The sequence below is a fragment of the Hydra vulgaris genome, chromosome 01 (assembly GCF_038396675.1).
Source record: "Hydra vulgaris chromosome 01, alternate assembly HydraT2T_AEP".
Lineage (NCBI taxonomy): Eukaryota > Metazoa > Cnidaria > Hydrozoa > Anthoathecata > Hydridae > Hydra > Hydra vulgaris.
Genome location: NC_088920.1, coordinates 14,675,583 through 14,690,000, shown reverse-complemented (window position 1 = coordinate 14,690,000; position 14,418 = coordinate 14,675,583). Strand labels below are relative to the sequence as shown.

General features: G+C 25.0%; 1 protein-coding gene across 1 annotated transcript in view; it reads left to right on the top strand.

The window, feature by feature from the left end:
* Window positions 1–13,982, top strand: part of LOC136074136 (uncharacterized) — a 25,020-nt gene extending 11,038 nt beyond the window's left edge. Inside the window, exons 2-6 of the mRNA XM_065786437.1 lie at window positions 2,238–2,265; window positions 2,899–3,182; window positions 4,553–7,175; window positions 12,807–12,862; window positions 13,783–13,982. Of these exons, the coding sequence (XP_065642509.1) occupies window positions 2,238–2,265; window positions 2,899–3,182; window positions 4,553–7,175; window positions 12,807–12,862; window positions 13,783–13,982 (3,191 nt within the window). The remainder of the gene's footprint in view (window positions 1–2,237; window positions 2,266–2,898; window positions 3,183–4,552; window positions 7,176–12,806; window positions 12,863–13,782) is intronic.
* The last annotated feature ends 436 nt before the right edge of the window (window positions 13,983–14,418 follow it).

The window sequence follows — 14,418 nt, the reverse complement described above, 5'->3', positions numbered from 1 at the left end:
AAGATAGTCGATGTAGCAACACTCCTCACATGATTTACAGTAAAAAAAACAAAAATAAAAACATTTTATTATAAAAAATAAAAATAAAAACTTTGTTTACATTGTTAAAAACATTCAGAATGTTTTAAAAACATTCAGAATGTTTTTAAAAACATTGTGGTCAATTAAATTTGCGTTTTTGCTGTTTTTTTAAAAAACGATTAACTTGTGATTAAATTAATGGTTTTGAATTTCGTCAAACACACAAATGTTGGACGAAAGTCAAAAGTAATCAAAAGTGACATATGTGTTGGCATAAGAATCATTTTTTTCCTTTCGTGCTTTCCAATTTTTCATTAAGTTTGAATAAAGAAATATTTTATATTTTTTTCAATAGAAAAGCTGTGAAGAAAAATGAAATTTTAGTTTTATTAATTAAGTTTAAAACTTAGCTAACTGAAAATATTGCTTTTTATTAAATTTAGAGGATATTGAATTTTTTTAAAAATTTTTATGTGAAGAGCTAATGGTGACAATTTTGTCGCAAATGAAAGCAAATAACATATTGTAGTAAATAAATATCAAGTTTATCCTCCCTTAAATTTAATTACAGCCTGAATTCTTTCAGGAACACGAGCAACCAATTTGCAGTATTCCTTGTCTGTAATTGAGTACCCAACCTCTTGTACACAAGCCCAAAGTTCATCCTTATTCTAAGGTGGAGTAGGAAAGTTGTAGACCCGTTGTTTAACTATTGCCCATAAATTTTCGAGTGGGTTAAGATCAGGGCTTTGTGCTGGCCAGTCAACAACTTTCAATTTCTTCTTGTGAAGGAATTTAATGGTCTTATCAGCCTTATGCTTGGGGTCGTTGTCTTGCATGAACATCATGTTGCGTACAGTTCTGCCCCATTTTCGAAGGGACTTGAAATATCTGACCTTAGGGATGTTGATATAGTCATCATCATTCATTATTCCATTAATTTTCACTAATTCATTGACTCCATGAGCACAGAAACATCCCCAAAACAAGAGTTTTTCACTGCCATATCCAACAGTTAGTGTGAAATCTCGAGCACTTAATGGTGAATTAAGCTTTCTCCAAGTATATCTTATACCATCTGATCCAAACATATTAGTTTTACTTTCATCTGCCCAAATCCAGTCATAAAAGTCATCAAAAGTCATGTGTGCATTAAGTTTAGCATAATTTAAACAAGCTTGGCGGTGACGAGAAACTAGCAATGGCTTCTTGATCTTTCTTCTGGATCGAAAATCAATTCTTTTGAGCTCTCTATTGACTGTCCACACTGAAGCATAAGTTCCGTAGCTGTTATTCATTAAATTAGTAACATCCTTTGCAGTTTTAGACTCTCCAGAAGCAATTAAACGAGTGATTGTTCTTTGGTCTCTTGGTGTAAACATTTTCTTTCAACCACTTTTAGGCTTATTTACTTCTAAATTATTGCGCAATTTGATTTTATATATGAGATTATGAGACTTTCCGAACTCAGCAGCAATTTCACGATAAGATTGTCAGGATTTAAGCCTTTCCACAATATTTTTTTCTAGATCAAGATTTATTTTCCTCATGATGATAATAACAATACTTTTTTTATGTTTTGTAAACAAAATCAAACTTTAAATAATATTTAATCTTTAAAAATCTGTAAAAAGTTGATAACTCAATCATTTTAGTCATAAGGCTATTAATTTATGTCGTATGCCTATTCAACTGTGGACAAATATGTTAACTGCTTTTATTCATTAGCTTTTCACATAAAAATTTAAAAAAAAATTCAATATCTTCTAAATTTAACAAAAGGCAATATTTTTAGATAGCTAAGTCTTAAATTTAATTAATAAAACTAAAATTTCATTTTTCTTCACAGCTTTTCTATAAAATATATATAAAATATATATTTTAACAGAAAATATATACATATATATATATATATATATATATATATATATATATATATATATATATATATATATATATATATATATATATATATATATATATATATATATATATATTTATATATATATATATATATATATTATATATATATATATATATATATATATATATATATATATATATATATATATATATATATATATATAATTATATAAAACAAATCATAGGAGGCTGTATAGGAGGTTTGTTATCAAGTTGATATTCTCTGAATTCAACTTGATAACAAACCTCCTATTAAGAAAAAAAAAACTCAACTATAAATTTTTACATTTTAGATTACAACTTTAGTCATAAGAACGTAAGGTAATTAAAAATCTTTGTATGTTGTTTATTTTTTGTTACTTATTAAATATAACATTTAAAGTATTTATCTTTTTAATTGATAATTTCAGTTTTCTCTGTTTAGCCAGCGCTTTCATGTTTGCCTACATGCCTGCAAAACTTTCATGAGCACATAAAAAAGCACTTAACAAAAAAATAAAAGAGTTTTGTTTTGTTCAACTTTATTAAAAAATGTTTTTTTACCAGTTTTTTTTTTTAATTATTTTATCTAGTATTTAAGCATTCTTTTCGCTATTTTTATTTTAATTTAAGAAGCTGAAAAAAATTAATTTTTTAAATTGCGCAGGCTAACTTGAAAAAGACCATCCTGCCAGCATTTTTTCGTGCTCGCATTATATTTCAAACGAAGAAGACATTTAAATTTATATTTGAAGGAATGTAAAGTAGTTTTGCAATATATATTAAAGAATAAATCATTTCTTATCTGCTAACAAATTTATATATAATATACTAATATAGACAAAAATTATGTCTCTCCATCAAAGATTAATTGTGTAAAACCAAATAATAAATTTATTTAAAAAAAAGTAGATGTTTTTTTTTAAGAGAATTCTTATACTTTTAAGAGAATGTATTATTATTTTTTTTTTACAGCACAATCGAATGTCGAATTCCACACGGCTGTGTATTTAAGTTTGACTTAAAAGATGAATTTTGTAGAGAAGTTGAATTTCAATTATGTAGTGATAGTAATAATTGGAAAGTTATTAATTATAAGAAAAATAATTCTGAATATTACTTAACAAAAAGAAAGAATGGTAAATTGTTTGTGAAAGTGGAAAATTTATTGTTTGAAAATGAAAAAATCAATTTTAAGTTTTCATTTCAAGATTCAAAAGAAAAAAGTTTTCAAAATGATTGTTCTGTTATTATCACAGGTAATATTTTTAATTGTTATTTTCATTTTTCACATTAAAAATAAAATAATTCAAATCAAAATTTTGTCAAATCGCAATCTAATTATTAATGTAAACCCATAAAATATTTTTCCATTTTCAAATGTTTCTTTTTTTTTATATGATTTCTATTTTTTTATGATTTTTGTTTTTTTATGATTTCTTTTTTTTAATATTATTTTAAAAACTTTTTTAATGATTTGTTCTCAGAAATTTTTTATGAATTCTTATTACAAATTTTTTTTTTGATTTTCTTTTCTTTTTTTTTATGGTTATGTATCTACATGTTTGTTTTTACTTTATTTGTTGAATTGGAAACAGCTCGATTTCTGTGCATTGCAATCGCAAATTGCAATTGCTTTTTACATATACTTTTTTCTTAACAAAATGTTTTTATGTTTTTTTCTTTTTTTAATTATTTTAATATTTTTGTTGTTGTTGTGGTTATTCTTAAAAATATAGTATAAATGTTTTTGCTTGAGGATTTTGTAAGGTCTCTCATCTATAAAGTGTATAACGTCACACTAAGCTTGACTTATAAATAGAAGTATGATCTTTGCTTTTGCGACTTATAAATAGAAGTATCATCTTTTTGCAACTTATAAATAGAAGTATCATCTTTGCTTTTGCGAGGAGGTTTTTTTAAAAATAAGACAATTTTGAGTTTAAATTACTTGAAATCTCTACGTGAAGAACAAAAATTTTCTGCTTCTATTTTAAAGCTAAACTTAGTGTGATTTTATTTAATGATAAAGTATATAACTGTAAATTTACCTATAAAATAAATCAAAACAACCAGTCAAGTTATGTTACTTCATTTCACTATTACTCAATTAATAGATATGCTTAATATGCTCAAAGCCATTTAATGTTTCTATTTATATTTTTCAGAGTACACCATTAAGATCAAGAAGCAATAAATCTTTAAAGCGATTGATATAAAATATGATATGATAAATTTAGTTTTTTTTTGATTTGATAGTGCAAAATTATTAAGTTTTAAGTTTTATGACACTAAGTTTTATGATAATGTTTTCATAAATTTTAATATGTTAACTAATATAATTCTAGTTATATGTTTTATTTGAAACTTGTTTTATATTTTTTTATAAACTGTATAATGGCATTAAAAAAAAGCTATTTAAAAAAAATATATATATTTTTTATAAAGCTTATAAACAGCTTTTTATAATAACAATATAATATATGTTTTTTATAAAGCTTATAAACAGCTTTTTATAATAACAATATAATACAATATAAACACTTGGGAAAGATTTCAAATAAAAAATTTTGTGGTGAAAATTTTTTTTTTTTTTTTGAGCCCTTAAGAATTAACTTTTTTCATTCAGGTATTTTCAACTTTGAGTTGCACTATAATGGTTTGTTTATTGCTACTCCTGAACCAGTTTTTGACAATGAATTTAGTGAAAATATAAAGACATTAAAATCTTTGGATTGGAGAGAGATAAACAAGATTTGTTTAAAAAATGTACCTGTTGACAAACCAATAGAATTAATTGCATTAGATTATTTTAATAGAAATTTTCCTGATTATAATGATGTTATTCATGTCTCTTCTTCTATTGCTAACAATGAAAATGTAGATTTTGTTGTTTCCAAATTTATTGGTCTATTTACTGTGAATAAAACAAGCCTACGTGCTGTTTTACCTGGTTACCGTTTGCGTTATCATGCATCTCTTCTAAAGTGTAATGTTGAAAATTTCACTTATTATAACGAAGAAAATAGAGTAATGATATTTTTCTGTAAGCTAAACCTTGTTATAATTGCTCATGTTGCTACTTCAACGGATAACTTAAAGCTGGAATATAAGAGTTGTTTAAATGATGTCATATTATTTGTTAATGTTAACAATCCTCTTATTCACAATAATAAACTGATTATTTTGGGAATTGTAGTTTTACCTTTACATGATCGTAAAGATTTAAAAGAAGAGTTATTTTTTCACTTCTCTGAGAGTTTTGATTTAGATCAAGTATTGTTTCTATGTAAAGATGACATGGAAGATGAGAGTTTTATAAGATGGTGGAGATCAGTTGCAGAATACTGCATTAAAAAAGTAAATCCACAAAATAATGAAGAACTATTTAAAAAAATCATCAGTTTAACTATGATCCTAATGACTAAAGTTGACCATTGTTATCCCACACTAGAATCAGATACTCAAAAACAGATACAAACATTGCTTCTTAATTATGAACAAAGGAATGCAATCAATGATAAAGCATTGAAAAAAATCATCACTGGAGGGTATGGTTCAGGAAAATCTATAGTAGGAAAAGAGATTGTTAAAAATTGTATTGCAAAAAAATCAGAAAATCCAATCACCTTGTATTATATATGTTGTAACCATTTTAGCTTGTATGAATGCCAAATGAAAGAGTTTGTTGAAGGTATTGAGAAAACATCAAATGTTGAGATTGTTTGTGATAATTTGTACAATTTATGGAAAATTATGTGTCAGAACAAAAATATTTTAAACACAAACATTTCTCTACCAAAATTATTGGAGTATTTAGCTCGTTCCGAAGATAATAAAGTAAGTTTTGTACTTGAAGAACTTTCTGAAGAATATGTTAAAGAAAAAGATGCAGCTAAAATTAAACATTTGTTTACATCAATATTAAAAGAGTCTTTAGTTGTTTTTATTCCTGAGAGTGTTACAAAAAATCGAGAATTGGTAACAAATAAACGAAAGCGTACATTACAAAAAAATTTCTTTCAAGAAGAAGTAATAGGAATGAAGGTCATATCTCTAAATAAATCAATGAGAGTTACTGAATACAATAAATTAATAATCGATATTGCTCAAAAAACTATTTGTGAAACAAAAAGTGTTTTAAATATTCCAAAGCAAAGCTTAAGAATATTGCAAGAAAATAAAAAAAACAATTTAATAGAAGGTGAAGATTTGCAGATTGCAGAAAAGGAAGATTTGATATTTTTTTCTAAAAATTATTCTCAAAATATAACAACCATTTCCGTGAAAAACTATGAGAAAGATGATAAAAAATCTAATGACACATCACATTTTGACTTGAATGATACAGTTAAGGTAATTAAAGATAATAATTTTCCATCTGTTGAAAATATAAAAGACTTTAAATCAGATCAGTCTTCAGAGAGAGTAGAAAACAAATTTATTGATACAAACGATTTTTATGATTTTGATTTAGATCACATGGCAAAGAAAATAACAAAAAGTACTATAAATGTTGATCCAAATAATTATATGGAGACTGAATATGTTTTCAAATCTGGTATTATCGGACACTCAATTAAAGGAGAAAAACCCAAAGTTGTCCATTTACCATTTGATGATATAACAAATAAACAATCTGTAAAATTATTGTCCATTATGTTAGAGAAACTATGTTTTAATGTATTAAGAAAAACTGTTGTTATATGCAGCAATATGGAAGAGGTGCAATCTATTGCATATGCAATAGATATAATTGGAAATTTTGAAGCAGTAACTTATTCACCACATTTGCAGCAAATCTCACCATCATTAGAAACAAAAATCGCTGTTAAAAAAAAGTTAACAAATGACATGAACATTCTTGTAACTGACTGCAAAGATTTTTCGGGAGAAGAATCTGCATCTGTAATTCTATTTGTGAATCCAGAAGAAGTTTTTCTGCGCCATCTTCTTGTAGATGCTATATCTAGATCAAATTCAAATTTAATTGTGTTTGTTAAAAAATGTGAAGGTAACAATGAGCCTTTAGATAAAGATAAAACTATAGGAAATGTTTTGATTAATTGGTCAGAAGAGTTTGTTGAAAAAATTACAATTGCAACATCCAATGCAGAAAATCGAAAATCAATGGATGTTTTCTTTGTAATAAACGAGAATTGCAAGGTGTTTATAGATCGTGGATCTACTAATGACTTTGAGGAATATAAGAAAAAGTCACAGTTTAAAATTTTTCATGAAAATAATTCTATGTAAGTCTTATTTTATATAAAAGTAAATTTATAAGCAAACATTATATAATATTTTATTTTTATGTTAAATTTTGTGTGTGTACATATATACATATATATATATATATATATATATATATATATATATATATATATATATATATATATATATATATATATATATATATATATACATATATATATATATATATATATAAATATATATATATATATATATATATATATATAAATATATATATATATATATATTTATATATATATATATATTTATATATATATATATATTTATATATATATATATATTTATATATATATATATATATTTATATATATATATATATTTATATATATATATATATATATATATATATATATATATATATATATATATATATATATATATATATATATATATATATATATATATATATTGGCCTTGTTTTAGATAAAGAATGCCTAATGCATTAGCTTAACCCAATATTTAAGGTCATAAAGTTCTCTTTAATTTTTTATTTTTTAAAGACATTAACTTTTTTAAATTACTGCAGTAGTATTAATTACCGCATAACAAGTTAAATGTTTTACAATCGCTTTTTTTCATTGCTATGAAAAATTGTTTATTTTATTATAATTTTTTTAATATTAAATATATTTAATATCGAATTTTTAAAAATGTTTGATATTAATAAATTTCTTTTCTCGTCATTTGCATAAATGAATTGAAATATGTTAAATTTTTGATTTTTTAAAATTTTTAATTATTTCTTAAATTTCTAATTGCGGCTTTGCAATTAGAAATTTAACTACTACAACTTTAACAACTACAAATAACTTTTTTTAATTTAACAACTACAAATAACTTTTTATTAAAAAAAATTTAACAAACAAAAAAATTGCGTTAATTTATTTGCTTAATTTATTAAAAGTTTATTATTTTATTATTAAAATCATATTGGTGTAGATAACTTATATTAAAAAAAAAAAAATAACTTTGTTGCAAGTTTTTGATGCAGCCAATTTAAAACTGATATATGAGTAAAGAAAAAAAAAAGTTTACCCTTTAACAGTCTCGTTTTTTTTAAAATTACGGTCGCTATTAGTCCAGCTTTTTTTTTTGTAGTAGTCTTTAAATGCCTTGTGTTTTTGAAAAACATCGTGTGTTTTTTTATTAATAAATTAAAAAAAGATTTTGACTATTTTCAACACTATAACACTACAAAATGTTATTATTCAAGTTTAAGAATATATAATCATACTATTTAAACACAAAATTTTATTCACTAATATTCACTTTTTGTTCGGTAATTAGCAGAGCATGAAGCTGCCCAAAGTTCTATATCACATTATACATTCATATTTTGAATGATTTCAAACTTTTTATTTGTATCATACTACACACCTTTTCTAAGCATTAATCCTTCCTTATCAATTTCATTTATCATTCATCAAATATATCTTTTCATTAATCATTCTTCAAATATATAATTTTCGATTTCTTTGTGAGTAAATATTTGCTGTTTTAATAATGATTTTTGCACTGAAAGAACTAACTTATCTGCCATATTTAAAATTAAAGCGAACATGTGTAAAAGTGAATTATTGAAACAAAAGCTCTATAATTATGAAGTAATAAATTTTGTGACAATTAGACGTATAATTACTGATGAGCAAGAAGAAAATATGAGGAAATGCTTAAAACCATAATATTACAGCATGGACATTTAGAAACTACTTTCATTTTGCATAATATTACGGCATTGACATTTGGAAACCACTTTTTTAAAAATTAATTACTTCTTTTATCTTACCACTTTTTGTATAATATAAGAATTAAAAAATGGTAAAAATTCGCTTACTGCCTATGTAAAGTTGCTTTCGCTTATGCAAAATCACTTAAGGCATATTTAAATCGCTCTACACGTCACAATTTCCTAATATCATTTTTGCTTTCTAAAGATAAAAAGGTGCAATTTAATTTTTCAGAAAAAGAAGAAACAAAATGAAAAATAATGAAAGAAAAGATTGCCTAATATTAATAATAAAAAAGTTCCTTATGTAAAATTGCTCAAGGCGTATGTATATCGCACTACATGTAATGCTTTAAAACAAGGCCTGATAATTATATATATTGGTTGATGTCTCCGTTGTCATTTTTTTTGTAAGTGTTTTGTTAAAAAGTTAGGATTTTCTTGAGCATATTTAGGAAGTTCTCTAAAAGTATCTAAAAGTAGTGGTCAAGTTGCCACAATAAAATACTTTATGCATTTCTAGCAATAGCGGGCTAGTCCTGGACATGCATAAAGTATATATTTATATAGATATATATGTACTATAATTAGTCCATATGATAAGTCACAATTTCCTAATATCATTATTGCTCCCTAAAGATAAAATAGAGCACTTTAATAAAAGTAACGAAAGTAAAACGAAAAATAATGAGAGAAAAGATTGCTGTCCCATCCCAAATCCTCAGTCGATAAAGCAGCACTCTGTTGCGAGTCAGGCTATTTGTCAGTCGATGTATGTACTGAAGCCTTTGCATTTTCCTTTATTTTTAATTCAAATATATATTTATAAATATATATGTATGTATTTATATATATACATATATATAAATATATATATATACATATATATAAATATATATATACTTATATATAAATATATATATACATATATATAAATATATATATATATACATATATATATATATATATATATATATATATATATATATATATATATATATATATATATATATGTATGTATATATATATATATGTATATATATGTATATATATATATATATTTATATATATATATATGCATATATATATATATAAAAATATATATATATATTTATATTAATAAACTAAATTAAATTACTATAAAATCACTTATCTTTTTTTTTTTTAACATTGTTTTTCAACAAAAAATCATAAAAATTCAATTTAATGGGTTAACAGTAAAATTTGAGATTTTTTTTGAAACGCTCTAGCTTTGCAGTGGATCAATATTTTTTGATATAATAAAAAACAGTTCGTAGATTTATAATCTAATAATTTATTTTTGAATTTGCAATAGACTTGTTTCCCCGTTTCATCTTACATAATCAAGCTTTCGATACACTCATCCACACATATTCTTTACAGCATTTACATCTACTTTCTTCAAACAATACTTGATCTGTTGTTTTAATTCATCAACTGAAGTAGCCTGCCAATTGTTCTTATAAACCATTTCCTTCAAAATTGACCAAAAGTTCTCAATTGGACGATGTTCAGGCATTGCAGGAGGATTATCAGCTTTTTGTACAAAAGTGATGTTTTTGAGATCCAGTAGCTTGTCACTGATTTAGCATTATGGGCCGAAGCAAAGTCAGGCCAAAACACAAAAAACCCTCAGGATGATGTTTTTTAATAAAAGGCATCAGTCTTTTGATAATGCACTCTTTCAAATACACATTTTGTTTGACAGCAAGACCTGAAGGAAAAAAATAGGGTGTTGAGATGCCTCGAGGTGAAATTGCTAACGATACAAGCATTTACTTTTCAAACATTGCCTTGGACTTGTATTTCACACTACAAGAAACTACTTTTGGATAGCTTGACCAATATTCAACGCTTGATTTCTTATCAGAGTGAGAAAATGTGAAGTATGATTTATCATCAATTATGAAATCACACCCATAAAATTTTCTACACAATCTGCCTCAACATGAATGTAACTTAAACACTTGCTCAGGAGAATGGTCTGGAATGGTCTGTTTTTTCGGTAAACAATATTTGTGTGTTGCTGAATTGTATACGCAACGTGAGATTGGCTGCACTTGTGTTTTCAAGCAATTTGTCGGGTGGAAATGCCAGAACAAACCATCAATCATGCTTTTTAACTAGGTAATATTGGTTTTACTCATTATTTTAGCTTTTCAACTAGAACCAACTACACGAAGTTTGCTTTTTCCCACATTAATATGTGTCTGTAAATGCTTGTTCTTGGGTGATTTTCTTTCAAAAATGATCCACTTTAAATTTTCTACCTTCCTTGAAATGCGAATCACAATATCTGTACACACGATCAATTAAACTTTCACGCTTCGTTTTGATGTAGATTACAAAATAGTAAGAATATTTTCATAAAACTTTGCCAGCAGCAGCTACAGAGAGTGGGCTCTAAAAAAGAAGCAATAAATGAATCAGTGCACAAAAAAAATTCAAAAATAAAAACCGTTGAAATAATCTCAAATTTTACTGTTCACCTGTTATTCCAAAATTAAAGCACAGGAAGTCATTAATGTCTTAACTACTGTAAATTTTCACAAATTTTCACAACAAAAAAAAAGAAATCTATTAAAAGATTTCTTTTTTTTTCTTCTGCGTTATTTTTTTAAAATATTTTTAGTATAAAGAAGTTTTATAATTATTTTTTGAGCTTGCTTGCTTTCATAGTTTTTTAGGAAAAATTTAATTTCATGCCTACATTAAAATATCAATTCTGATTCCTACTTTAATAAGAAATTTTCTTCATAAATATTCTTGGTTTGCATTTATATATATATATTTTTATATATATATAATTATTTCAAATTTTTCTTGTATGCAGGTGCTTTTTTAAGAATGGACCAATTTAACATAAAATCATCAATTTTTCATCTTTCAATTCCTATATGCATTTTGACAGTATGGTGTCTTTAAAATAATATTTTTTTGAAGGATTGTTTTTAATTGGTAAAACATTTTTTTCATTCAACCTCTGTAAAGCCAATTGTTAATCAGATACATTCTATGAAGAAACAACACATTTATATATTACATTTTTAATAAAGATTTTCCACTCATTAGACAATTATTTTTACGTTTATAATTACAATTTTCTGTAATTTTTTTTATCTAGGATTATTTTTGTTTGTTTAGCAAAGCATTTTTGACCATTTATATTTCTTTCCATATTTTTTGTGCAACTTTAATTGTATTTTGATTAAAAATTGATTATTTATTAGACAAACAATTTTTATGTTTATTCACAAATTTTATATACACTCTCCCTATGTTAGTTAAAACATTTTTGCTATTTGAGGGTTAAACCAAATTACATTTACAGTTTTTTTTCTATTTAGCTTTTTTGATAATAAAAATTTTTAAATAATAATAATAATAAATAAATAAAAAAATTAGACATGAATTAGAAGTAAATAAAGACCAATTTAAATTGCATCTAAAACATTTAAGTTTCACTCTGTTACCATTTTTGCAAGGCAGACTAGTCATTTGATTCTGAATTAATTATATAAATCATATATCATGAAATAAATTTATTTGACAAAGAGACATTACAAGTAGATTTATTGATTGTAAATAAAGTGAAATTGGTTATTAAACGCCAATATAGAATTATATAAAATTTACATTTCTTTTCTACAGTTGCATGACATTTTATATTTTCATATGTACATGACAAATATATTTTCATATGTACATATATATTTTCATATGTACCTATATGTTTTTATATGTACAATTTAACATTGAATTTTCATTTTATAGGCATATAATATTTATTCTTTTTTTTTTTATAAGTAATTACTTATAAAAAAAAAAGTCGAAAAATTATTTTTCAAATAAATTTGTTTAGATATGAAACTATATTTTCTGAACTGTCTAATCAAGTAAAACAAGAATTTAAAAAGGGTGAGAATTTTTTTTGAACTTAAATTTAAAAAAAAGTAAAAGTAAAAAAAATACTCTATTTATTTTAAAAGAAGTTAAGAGCCTTTTTCTGAGAAAACCAGACAACGCTCAAAAGTGATATCTTTCAATCATTGTCAATTTTACATACTTTGTTGTTAATAATATTAAAAAGTACCCTGTAATTTGTATGGCATTACTAATTATTCAGAACAGAGAATGAGCGTTTTATGCTAAATATATAATTTTAAAAAAAAACACAACCGCGTTTTAATTAAAAAAAACTTTAATTTCTAAACCTTTAAAATTAATATTTAACATTCATGATTTTAGCAAGGAACCTTGAAGAAGATGCTGTCACCCAATGCATGAATTCTTGATAAAAACTCGTCTGCTGTAGGAAGTATTTCAATAAATATTTCAACAAATGTTTCAAAACATTACAACAAAAATGTCCAGTTGGTTCCGTAATTTGTCACAATCACATAAAGTTAAAGCGCATTTTAATTCAAACTAAATTAAGTACTGCCACTTACGAAGATTTAGTTAAAGACACAACTGATTTTGATTTATTAGCCCAAATAAATTTTACTTTCTAGAGAAAAGGTTGAAGGTGCTACATCTACTGGTAAAAACTTATCAGAATCACTCCACATCAGCCCTTTTCAGTTTCAGATTAAAAATAAAAAGATATATTACCTCAGCAATAGAACCACAAATAATTTGCCAAGAAAATTTGAAAGAGCCAAGGTACAGCTTGCAATGAGGTTTGCTAAAGCTGTTGCCCCAGATCAGAGTTCAGACTTTATCTTGATTGTTTTAAATAGATATTATAGAACCACTGTGTCACAAAATGACTTTTAATTCGAACCTTTTTTTTCCTTCACGGGTATGATAGTCTTGTACTATTCTACTAATTGTAGGGATGAACAAGCTTGCTTCGACACTTAACAAAGTAGCTCTCCAGCAAGTAGTTGAGACTCTTAGAAAGCATCTTTCTGACTTGTTTGTCACCTCAGATTTTTCAGACTCATCCAAAAGCCAAGAATCCAAAGAACTATTGGTGTACTGCAAAGATGTTGAAGGTCTAAGAAACATTTTAGTTCAGATCATTCGGAATTGATGGAGAAGTGGTTTCCTGAAAGTGTCTCTAGGGGTTCTTAACTCAGAACCAAATATAGTTTTTAAAAATGCTTCTCCCTTGAATAAAAAATCTTCTTCAAGGGCTCAGGAGTGAAGTATCAACTTCTGGCGGCTGTAGCAGAAAACCTCTCTGAAAATTATAACAATGTGAATCAAATCATTGACAAATTGACCCAATATTTGGCTCTATTCAAACTAATTATACTGGCTTCCAAGCAGCAGGTGTCCAAACCAAAAAAGGCAGGGACTTTCGGAATGTATCGCATGAGCAAGTTATTAGGTTACCTGAAGAATTACTCATGTTGGACTTCATTCCATCCATAGAACTTCACTTACTTCTTGGTGCTGTTGACCACTTCTTTAAGAGTCTGCAGTGGAAAATGCACCAGAGTAGCCAAAAATGATGAACCTTCAAA